The sequence below is a fragment of the Telmatherina bonti genome (assembly GCF_933228915.1).
Source record: "Telmatherina bonti genome assembly, chromosome: 2".
Lineage (NCBI taxonomy): Eukaryota > Metazoa > Chordata > Actinopteri > Atheriniformes > Telmatherinidae > Telmatherina > Telmatherina bonti.
The window spans coordinates 16,038,303-16,061,335 of NC_136620.1; the positions used below are offsets into that span (position 1 = coordinate 16,038,303).

The following is a 23,033-nucleotide window of genomic DNA, read 5'->3' on the forward strand; positions in this document are numbered from 1 at the left end:
TTAGGATTGTTCAACGAAATGTTAGTTTATGAGTGATGTAATATGTAATAAATTCTTATTTGTTTGCTTTTTTTTTTTTTTTTTTAAAAAAACATCTATTGAACCACAATTAGAAAATAATGTAATGATTTTCATAAATTTTTTATTTATTATGACTTTAGTCAATTTCATCTTATTTTACAGGCAACTGTGTTTTTTCCTTCTTTAATGAAAGGGTATGAATAAATATGAGCACAACTGTATTAAATACAGCAAACTAAAAATAATAAATAAATAAATAAATAGTCTAAAAAATAATTAAACAAAAGCTTTTCTGTAAAGGTAAGTCTTAAGCTGCCTCTTAAAAATATCAGCACTCCCATCTGACCTCAGTTCTTCTGGAAAGCTGTTCCACAGACGAGTCCCATAAACACTAAAAGATGCTTCTGGATGGGTCTTGGCCCCCCACCCTTGGGATACCCAAGAGGCCATCCCCTGCCAACCTGAGAGCCCAGAGAGGTTCATAAACTAAAAGGGAGTCTGATAAATACTCTGGGCTAAAACCTCTAGGAGCTGAAAAAAACCTGAAAGCACGCTGCAGAGATTTTAAAACTGCTGTAAGAGCTCTTTCTGGCCTTCATCAGCAGACACACAGCTGAGTTGTGTGAAAGCTGTCATGGGTTGATAGTCTTTTTATGATGACTTTAAAAAGAGTCTTAGGATCATTGTAGTTTCCTGTAATCATGGAAAATCTGTCTACAAACCTAAAACAGAAGTCCTCCTGTTAGGAACGCCCCACACTCTTTCCAAATCTAAGTTTTCTCATTTCCATCAACAACTCATCTGTCCTTCCTTCCCCACAAATAAAGAGGCATTAATACACAGACCACTGCTACATCACCCCCATCTTCCAATAACTTCACTGGCTCCTCATAAAACTTAGAATTAACTTTAAAATTCTCATCAATCCATTCAAAGTACTTCACAATCAGGTCCCACCATACATATCTGATCTCCTGCACATAGCTACTCCTGTCCTCTTTCCAGCTTCTTGTCCCCCCCCCCCCTTCCTTCCCTGCCTCATCACTATGAGAAGCAGAGCATTCAGCCGCTCTTCTCCCCACATCTGGAATTCCTCTGAACCATAGACAGTGCTATCCCTTCTAGCTATCGTGGATCAGAACATAAAATAAATGAAGTAGCTCTTCACAAATGCAAGGGGCTGTATATGTGATCTTTGTCTCAAAAGAAAGCAGAGATGTGTCAGGATCAAGATATGTTTACTGTGGGAGAATAAATTCGCCTGGAACACATTAGAAAATGTAAATGGTTATCTCCTCCCCCCCCCAAAAAAAACATTACTTTCAGTGAAAACCAGACGATTGCCAAGACTTGGTAAAGCAAAATCACATGAAGAACTGTGCTGCAATAGAAGCTAAAAGATAAACCTCAGCAGTTTGCCAGGTGTTTTAATTGAGGTGTTCTGCGGGTAAATATCTCAGGCAGCCATCAACTGATGTTGATGGTCAGTCAAGAGAACTGAGGGATAGCCCCCGAATTCACCTTAGAAACACCATGAGGATTTATAAAAGTGAAGCATGATAGTATAACACAGGAAGAGTGAGTACTTCGCTGTAAAACCTCCCTAATCTCCATGGAAACCATCAGGACCTTCATTATTCATTTCAAACAAAGGCAGAGTCGTAGGAGACACATTAGCGTGGATGTGTGGAGCTGGAAAACAGAAAAAGTAAAATATGATTTAATATTTTGGCTGCTAGCTGCCAAATTTTCTTTCCAGGGTAGAGACAGACATTTTTGTATTCAGCACTTTCTGCTTGTGAAAAAATGATCAGAAGCTCTAAAGTGGACAGTGTCTTACGAATATTTTTCTTACAATCTCATATAGTTGCTTGGGATTTGAACTGTGTTTGATTCAGGTGCCAACACTTGGGAGACTTTTTAGTTTCTCCCCATCATTTTAGTATGATGCATGTTAGGATTGCTACTTCCCAGTGTGCTCTATACTGCATGGATCTCATGCCACACCCTGCACAGCTGACTGTGAAGAGGTTTACTGATAAAACAGACATGGCACACAAATTAAAGATGACATTTATTAATTATAAAGACAGAAGCTTTAGTAAAATGTTAACACAAAAAAGTGAGTTTAATGTAATTTTTTTTTCACTGTCACAATTTTGTTTCCATCGGGCGGGAAAATAGGTCAGCAGGTTCAAATATTGCATAATTTATACTGAATTTCATCGAATTTGTTTCCATTCATTGAGGAAAGTAAAACACAAAAAATCCAGTTTAATCACTGTTAAATTTCTTTTCTTTTCCCTCTGGAATAAAAATGTGTACTGGGCAACAACACGAAGACATCCCAGGACTGTCGAGTCATCCAACCAGTCACTGGTCCACCTGTCAGTAACAGATCAGCTGGCCAGCCGGTCATTCAGGTAGTTGGAGGTCTTGGCATCTTGCAACAGCGTCTTGGTGATGTCGTGAAAATTCTGCTGGTAGGCCAGCCTGTAGCGGGTGTACACATTGTCGCAGTGGGTCAGCAGGCGCTTCACATTGGGAATGACGCTGCTGGGAACGCCATCCAGTCTGGAACACACAGACAGGAGAGCAGAGATTTGAACCTTCATCAGTGAATATGTGAGAAAAATTTGGAAGCACTTCTTACTTCCTGAAGATGTCCTCAAACAGCGTGGGGGTGAGTGGGCGGTGGTGTTTCAGCTCCTCCAAGTAAACAAAGTCGCCCTTCAGGATCACCTTCTGGTACAAAATCTCAGGCCAGTCTGGACAGTAGCTGTAAGCCTCGGACACCACCATCACCTGAGAGGCACAAAACATCTGTCACTTATGTATAATATGTATCCATATATTTACCATTTTCTTCTCATTTATATAACACCCCCCCCCCCCCCCCCCCCCCTCCCATTACAGAAGAAAAACAAATGTAATTAGTTGAAATTGACAAAAGTATAAATAAAAAACATTATAAAAATCATGTCATTGCTTTTGAATTGTGGTTTAATTGAAATATATTTTTTAAAAAGATAAACTAATATTAGTTTATGTCACTAATAAACTAATATTTTGTTGAATAATTCTTTCAAGGTTTTCACTGCAAACAAGTTTTTACAGTAACCCTTAGACTTCTGCACCTGTGGACAAATATTTTGGCTCATTAGCAAAGTGCTTCAGTTTGTCTTGAAAAGTTTTGGGTTTTTTTGTATTTAATAATTCAGCTCAATTTGATTCAAAAGCAATATCTTATTAAACTAAATTAGAATTTAATCCGTTTTTATTCTTTTATTTTTAAGCCTGTGGTTGCATGAACATGGACTTTTAATCGTAACAATCACACATCATCTGAACAGAAGCTCACAGACCCCCTGTGCTTTTTTTTTTTTACCACTGTGGGGTGCCAACATGGGGCAGGGACCCTATTTTGGCAACCACTTAAATATAAGGCATTTAAGTGAAAGCAGAAGCAGACCTGGTAGCATCGGGGCAGAGCCAGGATAGTTTGCGGCAGCTCTGTAGGTCGCAGGTTGATAATCCGCAGGTCTGAACCCTGATTCAGGAAATGGAGCTGAAGAGTGACGAGCTTCGCCATGCGGACACAACGGCTTCCCTGACGGATGCACGAGTCCTTGTGGCCCCACATAAACACACACCATCATAACCAGCATAAACCTGACTTCATGCTGTGAATGTAGAAGGAGGAGTACATGAAAGAGCTGTGATACCTTGGAAAAGCTCTCTGCAGCATCCTTCAGCAGACCCAAAACTTTCACCAACAAACTCTTCAGATCAGGAGTCACAACTGTTAAAAACAGTCAGCAGCAGTAAAACTGGAGTCACAATCAGCTCAGATTGTAGAATAAAGATTTCAGGTCAAATCTCTACATGGCGAAGCTGTCTGCTGGCTCACCCCAGGCCTGAGACTCGATCATCTTCAGCTGCGTCATGGCAGCCATCTCGTGGTTTTCTCCAATCTCCCTCCTCATGCTGAAACACAGCGCCACCATGTTGTGTTTCTCACTGTCTGCAGGGAGGCAGCGCTTTATGTAATCCAGCAGAGCCATCTTCAGACCGGAGCTCTGCAACATGGGGAACAGAATAGAATAGAATAGAATAGAATAGACTTTATTGTCATTATACAACAATGCAATGAAATGAAGGCACTTAATCAATGCAATGTGCAAAAGACAAGAATAAAAAAGCATAAAATAGACAATATAAAATACATTAAATACTAAAACTGACAGTTTTTTTTAAGGTGAATTAAGGGGGCTTTAGTGCAGAACCGATTGTCATTTCCAGTACAGTATTTGTTGGCAGTTCTCATCATACTGGAAGAAAAGCTATTGGTGAATCTGATGGTGTGTGATTTGATTGATCTGTAGCATTATCCTGATGGCAACGGATCAAACAGTTAGCCTGCAGGATGTGAGGGGTCAGTGGGGATGGTTCTGATGCTCTGAAGGGAACAGGACTTGGAAATTCCTCCAGGAGGGCAGGGGGCATGAAACGATCTTTGGGCTGCAGAGATCACTTTCTGTCAAGTGTTTAGGTATTTAAACAGCTCAAGCTGATGAAATGGGTACTGAGAATTTGATTATGAGAGTTATGAGAGAGAGTTATGAGGTAATGAGAGTTTGATTACTTTCTTTAAATAAACTAATATTAAATAGTTATATTCTCTATGTTTTGTTTCACTGGAAAAAAAAGAGAAAAAGAAGAAGAAAAGCAGTGTGTAAACACCAACAACATGTTTACAGATTACTGATCAATATGTGCCAAACCTGTCCATTCTGTGTGTCCACCTTCTTTCTCAACAGCATCTCAAAACAGTGGTTCTGATGAAGCAAGTCGAAGATGTAGGTCATCTCATTATACCTGCCAATTCCTGTCAGCAGACGTACCTGCACACACAAGCTCAGATTAAAAACATTTTCCAGGAGGAAGTCATTGAAACATCACCATGATTTTGTTGGATCAATAAAATAAAAAGAACAGATTCGTGTTTGGATCATCTTGTTTTGCAGGAATTTTATGGACTGCGTTTTAAATGTTTTTTGGGAATAAACATGACTAGACCTGGATGGATAGACACTAAGGGTCGGTTCTGTGTAAACAGATAGTCACATGGAAAAATGCCGCCTCACCAATGAAAATTTCTTCATTTTTTTATTATATGTGCAGAAATATTCACATAAATGTCTTTTTTGTTTCATTCCAGTTCAAGAACAAACATTAACCTTGTTCTAGTCTTTAAACTAAAGCTCAAAATGCACTCTGACAAACAAGCTACAACATCCAACCCTCTACCCACTATGTATAAAATACCTTTAGATGTCTTGTCTCCATCTGAAGTCTTTAGATTAAATTACTGATAACTACTAATAACTTTGGTTTAAATGGGATAAATCTTCTTTGTCATGTCCCGTCAGACCAGCTCCTGCAGTCTGATGTCTTACCAGCAGGCCGTGGTGCTCGCCTGGAGCCAGGTAGGCGTGGCTGAGGTGGCGGGTGGCTTGGAGAACTCTCATGATCCCCTCCATGTTGCAGGTGAGACTGAAGCAGCTGTGGGACACGATCAGCAGCTCCACAACTACAAAGAAAAAGAACGGAGGGTTAGATATCAGGACGGCTATCAGGAAAAGGTTTGTTGGGTCATAGCATTGATGCGAATATGGACGTCATTTTATGCGAATAAAATCCTTTTTGTATCATACTGCAGTTAAGGTCCCTCAGAGGAACAGTGTTGAGACTGTCCAGTAGTTTAAGTCCCACCAGGTTCGGGTCATCGCACAGTTTGATCAGTTGTAGCAGTGAGTCCCTCCCCTCTGATGGCTTAAATACCTGCTTCTCTACTGGTGATACAAACAGGTGGGATGCAGGTAAGAAGGACATATAACCTCAATGCAGGCAAAAAAGTAAAATACATAAATACAATAACACACAAAATAAATACAATGATTGAATTATTGGTTATTTTAAAAAAAAAAAAAAAAAAAAGGGTCATCAATTTATTAAAAATGGAAATAAAAACATAAAATAAATACAAACATTTATTAACCATTACTTTAATGTATCAAATATTAAAACAGATTGGTTACAGTGTGATCACTATAAATTCATCTTAAATAAAATATCCATACATCAGTCGAAATACTCCAATACATTAGGGAACAGGATTAATCTATACGTTTAATGGCTATACCTATCTATCATCTTGATAAAAAAAAATAAAAAAAAAAGATGAAGAAGGAAAATGTTATTTCAGCTGTGAGGGGTCTCACCAGACTGCAGGTCCTTGAAGGACCCCAGCAAGCCCTGAACCACAGCTGAGGACACCAGCTCGGCCACAGCGTCTGCAGAAAGGCCCTGGGCTTTGATGAAGGCCTGGGCCTTCCTGAAACGCTCCGGTTGGTCCAGCAGCAGCAGCTTCTCCAGAATCGCGTGAGGGTCTTCACTGCATATGTGGCTGAAAGTGCACTGCAGCTCCTGAGGACGACGAGGGACAAGAACGGGGGTTAATGATGAAGAAAAACACTGTTTCTGATGGACAGAGCTAGAATGGAACTGGTAGTTTACAGAAAAACGTGCACCTTGGAGAGCTGGTAGAGACCCAAGACTTGTTTACAGTAGCTGTTGCCATGGCGACACTGATCCACCAGTTTCTGGAGCTGCACGGCGACGGTGTCCTCGGGAAGCGGCATCATGATGAAGGACGACAGGCTGCTCAAAGACTGAGCTGGAAGAACAGAGGAGGAGAAGGTGTAAAGGAGAAAAGAAGGGAAGGAAGAAGTGAAGAAGAGGTGTTAATCGTGAAAGTTCAGCCTCAGGTCTTACAGCTGTGGAAAGTCCTGGTCTCCAGTCCCCCTGATGTCTCGTCCATTGTCTCAGGAACCAGGCAACCCCTTGCCAAGCCATGGCAGTGTAGCGTCACCCAGACATCAGGGTGGAACAGGGAAAAGTAGCGGCAGGCCCGGCTGGCCTCATAGATGCTGCCCTCGTCTAGTAACTGACCAACGAGTGAAGACAGGACTCTCATTTCTTCTGGATTCAGGTCAGACTGAGCCTTGTGGTCCTCTGAGGGTCCTGGAAGTTCCTCCAGACTGAGGTACTTGTCCATGTTCAGCTCTGTGATGTTAGAGAAGGAGAAGTCCTTCATGAATGCATTGTAGGAACTGATTTCAGATGAGGAGGCCATAGGAGGAAGATTGAAGACGCTCTCTGTCTCCATCGCTGCCGCTAGGACCTGTTTCTGGATCCGCTGGAGCCACAGCTTCTTCTCCAATCTCTCCAGTTGGTCCACTGGGAGAGGGCTGAGCATAGAGAGCCAATGAGCAGTGAGTTGGAGCAGCAAGCAGCGTTCCTGTACGTCCAGCAGCTCCGTCTGAGCCTCGTTGCCAGTGGGGGGGTTAGCTGGCCTAGTTTCAGCCAGAGACAGGAAGAACTGGGCGACTGATTCTGAATCAGTGTTATCGTCCTTCAGCTGCTGGTGACATTTTCTCCAGAAGATGATGCGGGTCTCTAGTCTCCTCCATTGCTGCTTGGTCTTCTGACAGGTCACCTCCTGGAGGAGCTACAAACAAATAAAGAAGAAGAATCAAACATAATAATCCAGCAGCCATGATGTATCAGTCACTGAGATGTAAGTGTGGATCATGTCCATGGTGTGATGTGAACACGAAAACAGTCTAAATAAACTGGTTTCTAGGAAGTTACTGCAGCTCTGGTCCACAACAACTTCATGATCCTGACTATAAAGAGGAGTTTCATTGTAACGCACTTTTCATGTACAAGAACATTCAAAGTGCTTCACATAAAAACATTAAAAGCAATTGCAGCAGGGTGACGTAAGCAAGGTTTCATATTCAGAGTTTCCTTCCTGAATATACAGCGAGACAGCAGTGAGAGCTGCCATGAACAAAGTCCAGGTCCAGGTCCAGAGCCAGATGCAGGAAGACCAAGACCAGGACCAGGCCCAGGTGTATACCCCACCCAAACAATAACCGTAAACCAGACATTTGCACTGCTGCATGGATTGATCCAACTTTGTAACATGACCATATGTTCTCCTTTTTTTTTGATGTTCTGGTATCTTTCCCTCTTTTTTTATCCACTCCCCTTCCTTCCATATAGCGCTTATTCTCACAGTTGTGCCAATTTTTAAACACTGGATATTTATGGATTTTTGCACTTTACTATCACCATTATGATGAACTTTATTTCATATACTATGCAATGCTGTGATGCTCTCATGTAATTTTGTTGTCATTTATATGACAGCAACAATAAAAGTGGGTACTCGCTTGCTTGTGATAATCCTGATCCTGAGACTTCTTTATTGGCTGTTGGTTGTGAGGTGGATCAGACCTGAACTATAATATTGATTCTAGCGTGGTGGATCAGACCTGACTGAGGAGGAGCTGATGGACCGGAAGCCCTGCCAGCTGAGCCACCTTCCTGGCCTGGCTGTAGCATCCTCTGGTTTGCAGAGCATCCACTATGAGCTGGAACTCATCCTGCTGGATGGAGGAAGTCGAACACTGCAGCAGCTTGGGGGCCATGCTGATCCCTGACCCCTTCAGCAGCTGACTAAGCTGACTCAGCTTCTTAAAGTCTGGACCTGTATAGGGAACAAAAAATGGACATTTCAGTTTTGACACAAATTAACAATAAATAAAGAGCATTTTAATTGTAAAATCTAGAATTTTTAACCTAGGCATTGTGTTTGGCACAATATGGAGGAAGCATGATACATCTTTTCACAGAGAAGGAGAAGTATTAAAAAATAAGCAGCGCCTTTAAAAAGAAGCATGTTGTTCATGTCAGGTAAACTATGTGGAGGACTGAGGTACATCCAGCTGTACTTTCCTGTATAAACCAATCAAACAGATGGATTATTACCAGATGTTAAACTCCTGTGTTCAAAGTTACCTGGGAATAACACTAACACCTGAAAGAAAATCCATCTGACGAATAATCAGGACAGAGGTGGAACATGTAGAGGAAACTTCACAGTTCATCGTCTCTTTTATACTCTGTTCTTGCTTGTATCTCTCTTTTAACATGCTCAGCATTATTGTGCTCCATGTCACTGTGCGAGCTCTGCTTCCGATATCTGAGTTTACAACCCAACATAGCTCGTCTGGGGCAACATGATCCCAGGACAGGATCTGTGCAGGATATGGACAAGACGGTGCGTAAGAATCATATTTCAAGTTATCCCAAGAATGGCGACACTTTCTATCATCTTCCAAGAGTCAGCCTTTCCAAAAAGTCTGGTTTAAAAAGAAAACCCCTTCAGAACTCCAGCAGATACTATAGGAGCCAATTTGTTTAACTGTTTTCCTTATTGTTGCCATTACAGGGCACTGTATTGTTACCTGGCCAGGTGAGGCGTTACTGGTTGGCCAGATGTTTGGCCCGGAACGGCACAAGTGAATGTAGTTGTTTGCCACAAGATCACATATTGAAGAATAAAAGTGATTTATTCTGCAGAGAAGTCATCTGAATGGAAATCAATTACAGCGAAGCGGCGGGTCGAATCTACTCTTCATTCATTTATTCATTATCCTAACCGCTTAATCCAATGAAGGTTGCGGGGAAGCTGGAGCCTATCCCAGCAGTCTTTGGGCGAAAGGAAGGGTACACCCTGGACAGCTCGCCAGTCCATCACAGCAAACCTACTCTTGGGTCAAGCGATCTCAGTAACTTTGTTTAGACCTAGCTCCTTCAGATACGATGTTCTGAATGGCTTCTCCATTTCCAACCATAAATTACTTTGTTCTTCTTCTTTATTCACCTGTTTATTTACTTGTCTCATCATAGTGAGCGTCGTTAATCGTTTTCCAACTCCTCCAGACTCTTTGGTAGTTTTTTTTTTCACAAAAAAATCATAATGGAGGTGGAATGTCTGACTAATAATCAGGATGAAGGTGGAATGTCTGACAATCAGGACAAAGGTGGAACTTTATACTGATAATGAGGATAAAGGTGGAACGTCAGAGTGAAGGTGGAAAGTCTGAGAAAAGAAAAGCATGACGAAGGTGGGACATCAGACTCATAGTCAGGTTAAAGGTGTAACTTTAGACTGCCGGTGGAATGCAAGGCTGATAATCAGGACAAAAGTGGAAGGTGAGAATGATGGTAAGGATGAAGGTAGAACGTTAGACTCAAGGTGTAACAACAACACAACAACATCTCACCGTTGGACTTTAGGAGCTTGTCGACGTCAGCGAAGAGCCGTAGCATCCGGTGGAGGTCATACTGAGAAGAGCAGCTCTGCAGCATGATAAGGAGCAGCACGGAAGCATGGCTCTCCACCCACTGCAGGGGGAGGCTGTCTGAGGGGGCCGGGCCCCCATTACGAAGCTGCAGAAGAAAAAGAGGAAGTTTCAGGTAAGATCCGGCTTACCTACAGATATATTCATTGTCCTGAAATTAACATCAGGGTTTAAGTTTACTGTCACCACACTTAACAACACTACCATAATCATATCTGAAATAAAAAATGTAAAAAGTGATGAAACAGAAAAGATGGGCCGTGGATTCCCACCATGACCCCTTTACAGACAGAACTAGCTCCTGTCTCAGCTACAACCCCTTCCTGATAAGTTTACCCCCTAAAACCTAATTCACAGTGTCTGTTAGAGACTACTGGTTGATAAAATACTGAAAGAAATTTATGATTCAAGTCAAAATTTAAACAACTTCATTCATCACAGACAAGTGATTTAGATTTGCAGTGACTAACAAAAGACGATACAAAGAGCATTCAGACTATGTCAGTACAATGGATCAGGTGAGGAGTAGGTCAGGACCAGGTCTACAGGTCATCAACAAGATAAAATAGAAGATCATAGATAAGAAGTAACAAGTGAAAAAATAAAGCTGATAATAAATAAATGGAAACAGTGACTTTGAGCATCATCATCTACTATTCATATTACTTAACAGCCTGATGTAAGAAACAATAAAAAAGTATCAGTTTTTCTGCTTGGTGGTTAGATAGTAAGCAGACATAAAGTGAAAATCCTCAGACAGAATGTGATCAGGCTGACTAACTATAACTATAGCTTTTGCTTTCTGGGAATCCTGTTTCCTCCAGACAGAACTCAGATCTCCTGCTGGACTCCACTGATTCTGGAACAATCTTCAAATGGGCCTCATTCACCATTATCTTCTTATAAGATCGCTTAAATTTGTTCTTAAGTTGTACTTTAGGATTTTTTTTTAATGAAAACTATCCATCCGATTCATAAATGTGTTCATAGACCCCAGAATTGTTCTCATCTTTAGTCTTAAACTGATGAAAACCGATCTTTCGCATGTTGAAAGGACGAACCAGATGGTCCAATTTTGCACCGGTAAACGGACATAAAATGCCCATTATAGGTCAGGTTTTCTGGGCCTTGTGCATACACATAAAGACAGATGAGAAAAATTAACAAATGTGATCAAATGATGAATGAAAACAAAATATAAAAAAGATGGAAAGAAGTCTGATTCTCCTCATTTTTCAAGTGGTTACTTGATTATAAATTATCACATGGAGAGTTTAAAATGACATAAAAATGGATTCATGTACAAACAGGTCATTAATTACTCCTGAACTCCATGAGTGAGTTCCATGAGGGCCTCTCAGATAACTATAATACCAGCTGATAAAAGAAAAGTTAAAACTTTTAATTACGGAATAATGAAAATGTCATTTATTGTCATTTATTATTTATTTATTGTCAATCAGTTATCTTAATGTATTTATAAATACATTGAGATAATTCAACTCATGCGTCACATGGATTCTTTCTGAAAGGGAAACAATTCTCCACTGTTCAGTTCTACAGAAAGCCCAGTTGCATGAATCACAAACAGAAACAGCAGATAGAAAACTGGTTTTGGAAAATAAAGAGATATAAAATAATATTTCTTAGTGGACGATAGTGATATGAATAATAATGAAGTATTGACTCACAGTGATGAGTGTCCTCTGGAAGTCCAGCAGCTTTGATTTGGCCTCTGTGAATTTTCTGTAGTCACAACACAGTTCAAACATCCTCAGCACCAGAACCAGAGGACAGTCCTGAGACGAACAAAGACTCGGTCAGAGTTTAAACCAACAGACATGATCAGTTAAAAAAAAACACCACGAGGAGAAGTCAGATGATACCAACTATCATCCCAGATACGTAACCTACAACTGAAAAACAATAAAACCACTAGGGGTCACTCATCTTCTTAAGTATTATGCTCTAGTATCTTTTACCCTCTGGAAGAGCTCAAAGCCTCGTAGGAGGGGTCTGACGTGGCCACGCCCAAGTAACGTCCTCCAGATTATGGACAGGTCATGGAGGGTCCATTCATGGTGCTCAGGATTTTCATTCAGGTGGGATGTGGCCTCCTGAGCAGTGACGTGATCCACGGAGGTCAGCAGCCACACACAGAGGCAGGGCAGCAGCTGTGGCTCCTGTCAAATGAGAGGAAACAAATCATTCCTGAGTTTTCATAAAGACCTGATTCTGTCAGGCTCAGGAGGAAGAGCAGGCGGCTTGTCATTGGAAAGTTGGGAGCTCGATTCCAGGCTTCCCCCGACTATGTGCCGTAGTGTCCTTGGGCACGGACATTGAACCCTAAATTGCCCCCCAATGTGTTTATCGGGCTATGAGTGTGCATGTATGTCGCTTTGGATAAAAGCGTCTGTTAAATGACTGTAGAATAGAATAGAATAGAATAGAATAGAATAGAATAGAATAGAATAGAAACACCAGTTTCATACGTTCACACTATGACCTGCTGAGAAGGAGATCTGTTTTCAGCCACATAGAGTTTGGTATTGAGTGATTGAGACAGAATATAAACAAGTAGAACTGTGGATGTACTTTTTGAGAGTTACCTGCAGGCAGGCGGCCAGTACGGCTAGCACCGGACATCGTTGAGCCAGCGCCTTCTGCAGAAGATACCTGCACGGTGCCGGCGCTTCCTGGCTCTGCAGGAGGACCAAGAACAGCTCCCTGGGTTGCTCCGAACTTCTAGAGACTCCTCCAGTTCTCAGATACCCTGAGTGTCCCCTACTCTCACTGTGGACCTGTAAATCCTGAAACGCCAGGCTCAGATGGGCCTGCAGGGTGGGCTCGAACTGGACCACTAGTGACTTCACCTGCAGGAAAAACCAAATATGGTCAGAGGGAGGAACCGAAATGACATAAGTGCAGAGAAAGATGAATAAACCGGCTCCAGGAGGGATGTGAGAGGGTGGCGGTGTTTACCTGCTCAGGTGGGAAGTTGTGCAATTGGACAAACAACAGGAAGTGGATAAACTGTCTGTCCTTGGAGCAGTGGGTGGGATAAATGGAGCTGAGCTTCAGACCGTGGAGCTGGCAGAACTGAACAGGAAGAGCCCACTCCTGAGCTGCCTCGTATGACGACCTGAAAACACACATAGCTCAGCAAAACTCCAGAGATCTATCACAATATTAAACTAAATATCAGGAAGTTTTATTCCTTCCACATGATCTCTGTAGGAATTATGACTCAATTTCTGTTTTCTCATTCATTGAATATGCATTTTCCATGGTTGTCTTTATTATTAAGTTCCTTTTTTTCTCTGCCAGTCCACCCATTTCCACAGAATTTAATCCTCAGGCTTTACATGAGTAATTATGGTTTGTTATTTATATAATCAATCACAATGGTTGGTCAAACATTGGTCCATTAAACCAGGTCTGAAGTGTCTTTGTCCTGCACAGATGTGTTAGAAGGGTTTTTAATGTTGTCAGTATTAAAGAGTTGGTGCTAACCTGCTGATGCTCCTCTGCTCCAGACTGTCTGTTACCGCCGCTTCCAGGCAACCAATCAGCTCTTCTGCCACTCCAGGCTCTGCCTCCACCAGCTTTACACCTGTACACACTGAAAAGAGACAGCAGAGGGGGTGAACTTCCATAAAAAAGTTTAAAACCATCAGACTGATGACCATAAAGCTCCACTTGGGTTGGCATCAGGTCTTGACAAAGACCCATTTTCCCACCTAAATTTGTGATCATGATTTCTTATGTGCAGCCAGAGTGGAAAGGTGGATGTAGTGGGTCCTGCTGGCATTGTTGAGGTCTGAACATCAGGGCTTCATTATTTAACTCATTAAAATAAAAATGTAATGCCAATATGGTGGTTGAGGAAAGACTGGACAGAGCAACAAGCTTGAGAGGGAAGTAAACACGATAGCAGTCTCCAGAAAGATCAAATGAATAGTGTGTTTTCAGAGCCAGAGAGTCAGACAGACAGAAAGACAGATGAAAGTCCTGGAGTTTACAGCTTCCCCCAAAAAGGAGGGAAGAAAACATGTTCCAGTGTAATGTATATGTCTGTGTTTACCAAGAGTACGTAGATTCTGTGCTGGGACTTGACCATTGCGCTGGTTCCAGTGCTGCAGGATGGTATTCATGGCTTTGATGTCCACTCTAAGCTTCAGGCTGCAGACTCCCAGGAGTTCATAGAAACAGACAGCTGCCGATGTCACAGAAGGCACGTTGAAAAACTGCAGAGTCAGCCTGTAGACCTGCTGACATGCCTGCTGCAGCCTGAAACACACACATGCAGAGTGAATACTGAGCAGCAGAACATTAACCCCTCACCCTGATCCCTCTCGTTCGCCCAACAGATCCAACTGCGCCGACTTTTGTTGCAAACGTGTAGTTCAGTGTCACACTCACAGAAGCTTCACATCACTGCAGGCACTCAGCTGCTGGATGAGGAAGTTGCCATATGCAAACGACGGTCTGCCATGACGGATGTAGTAGAGAAAGTCCAGGTTCTCCATCAGAGCAAACCTGCTGACCAGGTGCGGGCTGGAGAAATGAGGCAGCTCAGATGTTTCTGAGGAGAGAACAAACAGCTTCCACGTCAAGTTTTTCTGCAACTTATGCTGCTGATGTCAACAATCTGAATGATGTTAATGCTTCTAATGATGCTGCTGATGCTACTGCTCATGTTGCTCACATACCTCTGCTGCTACTGTCCAGTAGGAGGACACAAGCATGCAGCATTTTTTAAGGCAGATGGCGCAGCCTGATCTGATTACTGATAAAAGACCAGATGAACACTTACCAGCAGAGTTCAGACTGTTTGCTGTCTGCCAGAAAAACAGCCTAGATGGGTCCAGTGGGTAGAGAGACTGTCAAAAAACAGATCAAAATGGAATCAAAATACAGATAATTAGTATCAGGGGAAAACCAGCATGTTAACAAGTCACTGATAAATGCAGGTTTACATCCAACACTTTTGATAAACAGGTATTCTGAAGAAGTCTCTGTGTGCACCTGAAGAAGGTGATAAACAGAAATGTCAGAGGTTTGGATATTCCCACATGGTCCAGCAGGGAACAGAGCTGCTCTCAGCTTGGGATGGGGCCCCAGCGCCATCTTCAGGAGCTGGGGGTCGACTGTCCTCTCCGACCTGCCAGACCACTCTCCATGAGCCATCACCTGGACAAAAGAAGCACAAGCGATTTACAGTGTGTTTCTCTTCCACTGTTTATTAGGAGACTTCAAATAAAAGCATAGATCCAATGAGGTTTTCTAAGGCTCTGAAAAAACCTGCAGCACAACATTCCCAGTAAAGATCATTCACATTCCATCTGAAAATGGATTTTTTTTTTTTTAAATCTGGATTTAATCAGAAATCAATTTGAGTCCATCAGGTCCATGTTGAGGTGTTCCTTAGATTTAAGTTGCTTTTACTCTGTTTGACTGGATTTGCTTCTCTGATTGATGGTTTTTTGGAGTTTTTTTAAATTAAGCATTTTGGTTGACTAAGAAATAAATCTGACACTATTTGTTAGGTTTTTTTTGTCCTGTTGTCAGAATTATCTGCATGTACTGAATTATTCTCTGTACAGAGGATACAAGTCTTTACCTGGTCGATTCCTCCAGAAGAAAACATGATGACAGCCAGCGCCAGCAGACTGTGTCCCTCTAACAGCAGACTGCTGACAGATGCCTGGTTGCCTGGTAACAGCACCTGAGCAAAGGTTAAGCTGGCCTGGAAAACTAGTCCTGGATCTGGAACCACAGAGATGAGCAGACTCAGATATAACCAGTACACCCATAATAATCTATTTGCTAGTGATCTGGCTTTATCCTCCAGACCAAGATCAGTTTCTGGATGATCAAAACTGGTTCAATCCAGATTAAGGGGACTATAAGGGGATGGAGGTACAAGAAACAGTATGGAAGAAGATCTGTTTAAACCAAGAGGTTATACTGGTCTGTTCGATAAAGACAGGTTCATGGTCAGTCCTAAAGCTGGTTTTAAACTGGTTCTAGCATAAGCTGTTCAGGTTTTGCCCTGTCGGGAATTGTATGCATAACAACCTCAAAAAGTCACTTTGAACTTATCATACGAGTTTCTATGAGGAACCAGTGTGCTACCTGACAGATTTCTGGTGATCTCCTGGACCTTCACTAACATCTCCAACCAGGGATGGCCCACTGACAGCTTGTGATTGGTCAGGAGGTTGTAATTTCCTGGTGACAGTCTGAAGAGGAGACCATAATTCTGATTAATGACCTGTCTGTGAAGCAGAATAAACAAGCAGCTGATAAAAAAAAACCTGTGGTGATCCAGGTAGCTGTAGAGGAGGTACTGAAGATCATGGTTCAGGCAGAATGTGATGAAGGCACCATGGAAGTCAAGACCCAGAGTAGAAAGGTACTGGGAGACAGGGGGGGATGCAACTATAAGGCCTCCACCATGAGCCAGTCGGCACAGCAGCCGCAGCAGGTCTGACAGCTCGTCTGGGATGAACAGACCTCTCCTGGAGGAGTAAAGAAGAATATGACATGATCATAAGAGAAAACCAACCATCATTCCACGAACACCATCTAGATAAGAAAACATCAGATCAAAATGAGCTAGAAACCTAAAAGTTATTCTGGGAACGCCCTTGTTCTGATAACATGCTATCAGCCAACTATCAGCTCCAGGAACATAGAAACCCAACCAGCAGTCCCAGGAGGGAACAACAACCATCACCAGGCAGGCAAAGAAGACTTTAATGGGTGCTTGCAGGTTCGGAGTATCTTAATGCAGGAAACCTTGACCTGAATATAAAGTCTGGGATTACATTGATATATATGGATGCCTATTACCCTAAAAATACAAAAGGCATAACAGACAAACTGTACACTTGTGAGAAAGAACTTTAAAGGCTTCATCAGACAGAGATGAGTTGGGGGAGATTTTGGATTTTGAGAAAACACACTAACACATCCTCGACTACAAACACTACTGTGGGGGGATTATTGCTGGATAATTGTAACTAGGTTTCTATTACTTTAAAACAGAAATTTAAATTCAGTGGTCACAGTTTTCTTGCTCGAAGAAATGTGGGGAAGTCTCTGTATGCTTTTGCCATATCTTCTGGTCCTGCCCAAAGGGGAGCACATTTTGTGAACATGTCAGGGATTTCATGTCTGGAACCCTTGGCATTGAATTAGATTTTTCCTTTACCTGCATGTACGTTGGAAGTCTCCCTGAAGTACTAAATAAAAGTGACACATTTGTATTTCAAACAATACTTGTGGCTGAAAGTAAAAAGGCTTGCTCCAACCAGAACAACCTAGTCTGAAACTCAATAAGTATGACCAATTCAGTCACCTCGTAGAGACAATGCACTGTGACTTCAGAAAGAAAAAAGGAGAGGAACTTTGGGAAAAAAGGGGATTGTCATAAATAAAAACCTATATAACTCATATCTAATACAAACCTGCTATATATTATGCTCTGAACACTGTGCCATTATTATTCCATGATGTCACCCCTGTATGTCAGTGTTGTTTAAACATTGGTTTAATCACTGATGTTTATATTATGTCAGGTCCTTCACTTATTTTCTTATTGCAAACAAAACAAAAACAAAGTTTAAACTAAATATACAAACAAAAAACATCAATCCAGGAAAGTTGTCTAGAAATCAACCATTTGTTCAGATATATGCAAGAAAAAGTAACTATCAGTGCAAAAAAAGTGCTGAAATTCCAACCATCCATTCAGGAATGTACTAAAATCCCAATCATCAGTCCCAGGAACATCCTAGAAACCCAATTATAAGCTGCAGGAGCATCACTGAAAACCGGCCACCACTGTAAGGAATGTCCTGGAATAACAACCATGAAAACGTGCCAACGGGCAAATGTAAAGTGTAAAGGCACTCTGAGTGTTCCACATAACTAGCAAAGCACAGTATAGTTAATGTAACATTTGGTCTATAGCTGGTTTACTGGTCTACCAGTGCTTAACCTCATATTTGTGGCCTGAGAAGCAAAACTTTGAAGCTGAACCCTTTTTTTTTTCTCTCCATGAGTGTGAACAAACTGCTGCCTCCATCCCTGTAGAGATGAAGTCTTTAAATGTCTTCATGTTTATGTTTCAGCTTACAGCACTGTCCCGCAGGGTCATGGATTCAACTTCCTGTTATGGTCACAGAAAGGTAATAAGTTCCTGTACCTGGCCAGTTGGTCCAGGATGTCCTCCTTCATGTAGTTGCTGCACATTGTGTTGTTGTTCACCAGCTCTGGGGTTATCTCTGGCCAGCAGAGGGAGTTGGTGGACTGCTTGCTCTGGATCCAGTCAACCACTCCATGCTGGTTGTGGAGGGCAGTCAGGTAACGCCACAACACTGACGGATCATAAGAACTCAAGTCTGGAGGACAGAATAAAGAGAATACCGGTAGACCTGTACTGACACTGTCCAGACCTACGGTGGCGTCTGACCATGTGTCTTACCTGTGTGTTGGATTCTGGACAACACAATGAATTTCTTGCAGCTCTGGTTCCAGTTCCTCACCCAGTCCAGTCGGACGTTCCTCCACAGTTCTCCCACCTCCCCAGTCCTCTGTCCCAGGAGCTGCTTCAGTAGCTCCTCACCATCCAGCTCCTTTTGAACCATCTGAACAGACCTGGAAACCCTGAAGGTCAAAACACAGACAATGTCCACATGGCTCAATGAAAAGTCAGAATTATGTTACTTACTATAGAGGCTGAAAAAGCTTCCGATTGAGTCAAATACAAATTCCATTTCAAAGTATTGGACTTATTCTGCTTTAATAATGAATCAATACAGTGTGTAAAGACACTATCAAGATCCAACTGCTGTAACAAAAGCAAAATGGAAGTTTAACAGACAACATTAGACTGAAGAAATTGACATGGCTAGACGATGCTGTTTTATCATCCACACTATTCAGAGAGTCTAAAGAGGGGCAGACCGTTAGACAGGACAGGAGATCAGGAGAGTCAGTGGATGGGATAGAGAAAAAAAGGACTTTTCACAGAATTTTTCATAGCCTACCTCACATATCGAAATAAATGAAAGTGTGTCTTCACAACTACAAGGGCTATTTGTATCATCTTGGTCTTAAAAGAAAGCTGAGACCAATACGGAAGTGTCAGAATCACGGTATGGGTTCCTGTGTGAGACTAATTTCACCTAGAACATAGCAGAAAATACAAATGGTTATGCTCTCCGAAAGGAAAACCACAAGACATTCCACGAAAACCAGAAGAAAAAGAAGAAAGAGACAGCAGCCTGATTAAACTAGGGATTCAGTACAGTAGTCCCAGGAATGAGTCATTTCTGATGCGGACCTGTGCCACAGTAGAAGGAAAAAAAGTGAACCTGAGCAGTTTTACAGACTCTACAATCAATCGGTCATTTTCTCCAAACCGACTTACATCTAAGTGAGAACAACACAAGCAAGAAATCAAACATGATGACATGTCATATTTAAGGGGTTGTCAGACTGCCGTGAGTCCAGTTGGACACAGGTGCTGCCATGTGATGCTACAGGCAGGGCTTTTTTTTGTTTGTTTCAAATGTTTTAATAGAGGTGTTACAAAGGTAGATATCTCATGAAGCCACCAGAAAATGATGATGGACACTTCTATCAATAACCAGAGTCAAATAATTGAAAGTCAGCCCCAAATTAATCTTAGAAATACTGTGAGGATCTAAAAGAAGTGAACCCAGTATATCATTAGAGGAGTTAATACTTAACTACAACTGTACAGGGGCTGTGGGATGAAAAGGTTAAAAGTCATCAAACTGAGTTATGAATACTGAGAAGATCCTGAAATTCAAGCTGCATTATGTTATGAAGCAAAGAGAAATGTAGAAAATTCAAACTAAAAAAAAGTTTACTCATTTCACTAAACATTTAAAGTGTTCTTTTGTCTTTACTGATATTTAATTGTGATTTTGTTTTTAACAGATTTTGATGATGTTTTCAGGACAATATCTCACCCTTCATTCTTATGTTAGCACAGAGTAACTTTACCTTTGTGAAACGTTGTGGGTTGCACAGCGGACAGGTGGCATTAACCCAAGCTTCTCCAGCTCCTGGATAAACACCACATTCTGCATCTCCTCCTCTGAGAAAGAACTCCGATTCACCAACTCCTCCACCTGAGAGTTAGGTTAGTCACATGGTTACAAAGACCATTTCTGATGCACATTTTTAAACTACAAACATTTCAAGGGAAGTTGAAAGTGCCTTACATCTCCAGCTATAGATCAATTAATAAAGAAAGACTGTATCTCCTCCAAGAAGAGGCGTGTCACCTCTAGTGAGATGGCTCGCGGTTGCAAGGGCAGCTACAACTAGTTCTACAACTCCCACAATGCACTGCAAGTTTCCACAGCTCTTATGCAAACTGAGGATTAATAATGCAGGTGAGCTGATAAACTTCTCATTAAATCAAACACCAGGAGTCATTGTCTGGCAAAGCCTTGAGAATGCAGCATGTAATAAGCACCAGAAAATAAACACTTAACTTAGAAGGCCGATTGTAATAATAATAATAATATGTATTTCTGCTTTATATCTTTGAAAGCATATGTTAATTACTGCATTTATAAGTCTAAGATGGCAGGGAAGAAGCAATTCTGCATTTTATTATATCATATCATTTATCATTTATCATAATGCTGTTCAGATCTCACTCTGACCCAAGCTGCAAAGTTAAAATCCCTGATACCGGAATCCAGTACAAGGGGCTGGAGTCTGGGGAAATCTTATTAACTTCTAAGGGTGCATGCACACCAGCCTTTTTTCATTTAAACCCAAGTGTTTTTGCTGGACAGTCTGATTCTTTTTGGTTGTGTTTACCCACAACCCTGAGCTGAACCAACAATGCATTTTGTTTTATAGTCCACTTTCTGCACTTCTTTTATTTGAATCAGAATTAGTTTGTGTATTCACAATACTCCATTGTGATTTGAATAAAAGAAGCGGGCTCTGTTGGCCACAAATAAAGGTCTCAGTCTGCTTCATGCTGAACAAATACAGGAAGACCACTACAAAACAAAGTGTACTGTGGGTTCAAGCGCTGGACACCATGGTTAAACAACAAAAACATGTGTGCTTGTGGGGTGACAGGTGGCTCTGGGCAGGACAAATGGCTCACAGTAAGACACGAAGGAATTAATTCAGTAAGAGCTTTGATAGAAATCTGATCTATCCAAAACCACTACTATCTGATGCAGCTCCATTTAGCTGTTATGTACAAGAAACCAAAATTGTTATGTATTAACCAATAAATGAATGAATTTTCTTCTTCAGTGTGTTTCGTTCTCCCGTTCAGTAACTCTTGTCCCAGCGCCACTTCTGGCAGAGAGTGGAACATGCTATTTAGATGACATTTAGAAGGTTTTATTTAGAAGTCTGATGCATTTGAGTTGTGAATGCAATCTTGGTCCAGAAGAATACTTCACCCACAACTGAACCAAGTCTCCAATCGGACTGCGTCACGTGGACCACATCCTGGTGTGAATGCACCTTAGGGTACTTCAAAGCGGTCACCCTCATTTTGAAAGTATAATATATATCAAATGTCATGAAAAAGGAAATTAACAAATGATTCAAGTAAGTGCTGAATATATGATGAGCAAGAAGTGATAATCCTATAGTTAAAAACAAACTTATGCTGAAAACAGAAAGTAAATAATTAATGTATTCAGTATGAAAAAACTTTAGTTGCTGGTTGTGATTCCTTTAAAACACCAGCCTCACCATTAACTCCCTGATGTCCTTGTCTTTGGTGTAGAGACAGATGCTATGTAGCTCCTTTTTCACATTGAGACCCTGCAAAGACAAAAGACAAAAGACAAAAGATGAAAGAAAGAAATAGAGAAAGAGAGAAAGAAAGAAAGAAAGAGAGAAAGAAAGAAAGAAAGAAAGAAAGAAAGAAAGAAAAAGATTGATATATGACCTGTTGACAACTGAAATTATGCTAAAATAAGCCAAACTGTTTGTTACTGGAGTGAAGTAAACATTTAAACGTTTCATAATATATGCAGTCATAGACCTAGACTCGGGGAAACTCTGAGTTTGAAGCTCTATGAGCAGTTTCAGTTTAACTCACTTTGTCATGTGTAATGACAAGTGCCTTTCATTTATGTAGCATTTCAAAAGTTGTGTTAACTTAGTTTAAATCACTGCCTGTCTGTAGTATATAGTGCCGCGTACTAGGTGTGATCTGTGTGTGTGTGGTCCAGTCAGTGAGTACAATCTGTAATTTAAAAGAACGACTTGTCACAATAAATGATCAGTTTGTACCATCGAGTGGAGCAAACCTTCCCTGTCATTATACAGGGTCCTCTCAGTCAGCGAAAGACTTATGTTGTCTGTTTGCTGGCAATAACACTGCTGTGGCTACTGTAAGTGCAGAAATACCATAAGTTTACAAAATATGTGAGAGTAAAGAATAACTGTTAATCACTCTGTCGGCATTGGTGTCCGACTTTTTTATTATTTGAAATGCAATTCTATCAAAGATTACATGTTTTAACATTAAAAAAGGCTCCTCTGGATTTTATTTGGCTTCATGAGACATCACTTCATAGCATAGAAAATAATGGAGTAAAGACAATGTCCTTTATTGTTAAAGATGTCATTTAATGTTAACTTCACTCAATATGTTGCTTTAATACTGCATACACCTTTAGTCTAAATCTAAAGATACAT

The 23,033-nt window shown here is 41.2% G+C and overlaps 1 protein-coding gene across 1 annotated transcript in view; it reads right to left on the reverse strand.

The window, feature by feature from the left end:
- Nucleotides 1-2,194: 2,194 nt before the first annotated feature.
- Nucleotides 2,195-23,033, reverse strand: part of spg11 (SPG11 vesicle trafficking associated, spatacsin) — a 28,401-nt gene continuing 7,562 nt past the window's right edge. The window contains 29 exon segments of the mRNA XM_079260903.1: nucleotides 2,195-2,595; nucleotides 2,675-2,826; nucleotides 3,494-3,649; nucleotides 3,747-3,823; nucleotides 3,932-4,100; nucleotides 4,806-4,925; nucleotides 5,481-5,614; nucleotides 5,739-5,876; nucleotides 6,306-6,510; nucleotides 6,615-6,760; nucleotides 6,859-7,594; nucleotides 8,427-8,641; nucleotides 10,224-10,389; nucleotides 11,993-12,100; nucleotides 12,284-12,484; nucleotides 12,911-13,174; nucleotides 13,284-13,443; nucleotides 13,815-13,923; nucleotides 14,386-14,591; nucleotides 14,724-14,886; nucleotides 15,118-15,184; nucleotides 15,330-15,494; nucleotides 15,925-16,070; nucleotides 16,440-16,546; nucleotides 16,622-16,825; nucleotides 18,517-18,712; nucleotides 18,796-18,977; nucleotides 20,346-20,473; nucleotides 22,080-22,151. Coding sequence (XP_079117029.1) covers nucleotides 2,421-2,595; nucleotides 2,675-2,826; nucleotides 3,494-3,649; nucleotides 3,747-3,823; nucleotides 3,932-4,100; nucleotides 4,806-4,925; nucleotides 5,481-5,614; nucleotides 5,739-5,876; nucleotides 6,306-6,510; nucleotides 6,615-6,760; nucleotides 6,859-7,594; nucleotides 8,427-8,641; nucleotides 10,224-10,389; nucleotides 11,993-12,100; nucleotides 12,284-12,484; nucleotides 12,911-13,174; nucleotides 13,284-13,443; nucleotides 13,815-13,923; nucleotides 14,386-14,591; nucleotides 14,724-14,886; nucleotides 15,118-15,184; nucleotides 15,330-15,494; nucleotides 15,925-16,070; nucleotides 16,440-16,546; nucleotides 16,622-16,825; nucleotides 18,517-18,712; nucleotides 18,796-18,977; nucleotides 20,346-20,473; nucleotides 22,080-22,151 — 5,067 coding nt within the window. The 3' untranslated portion in view covers nucleotides 2,195-2,420.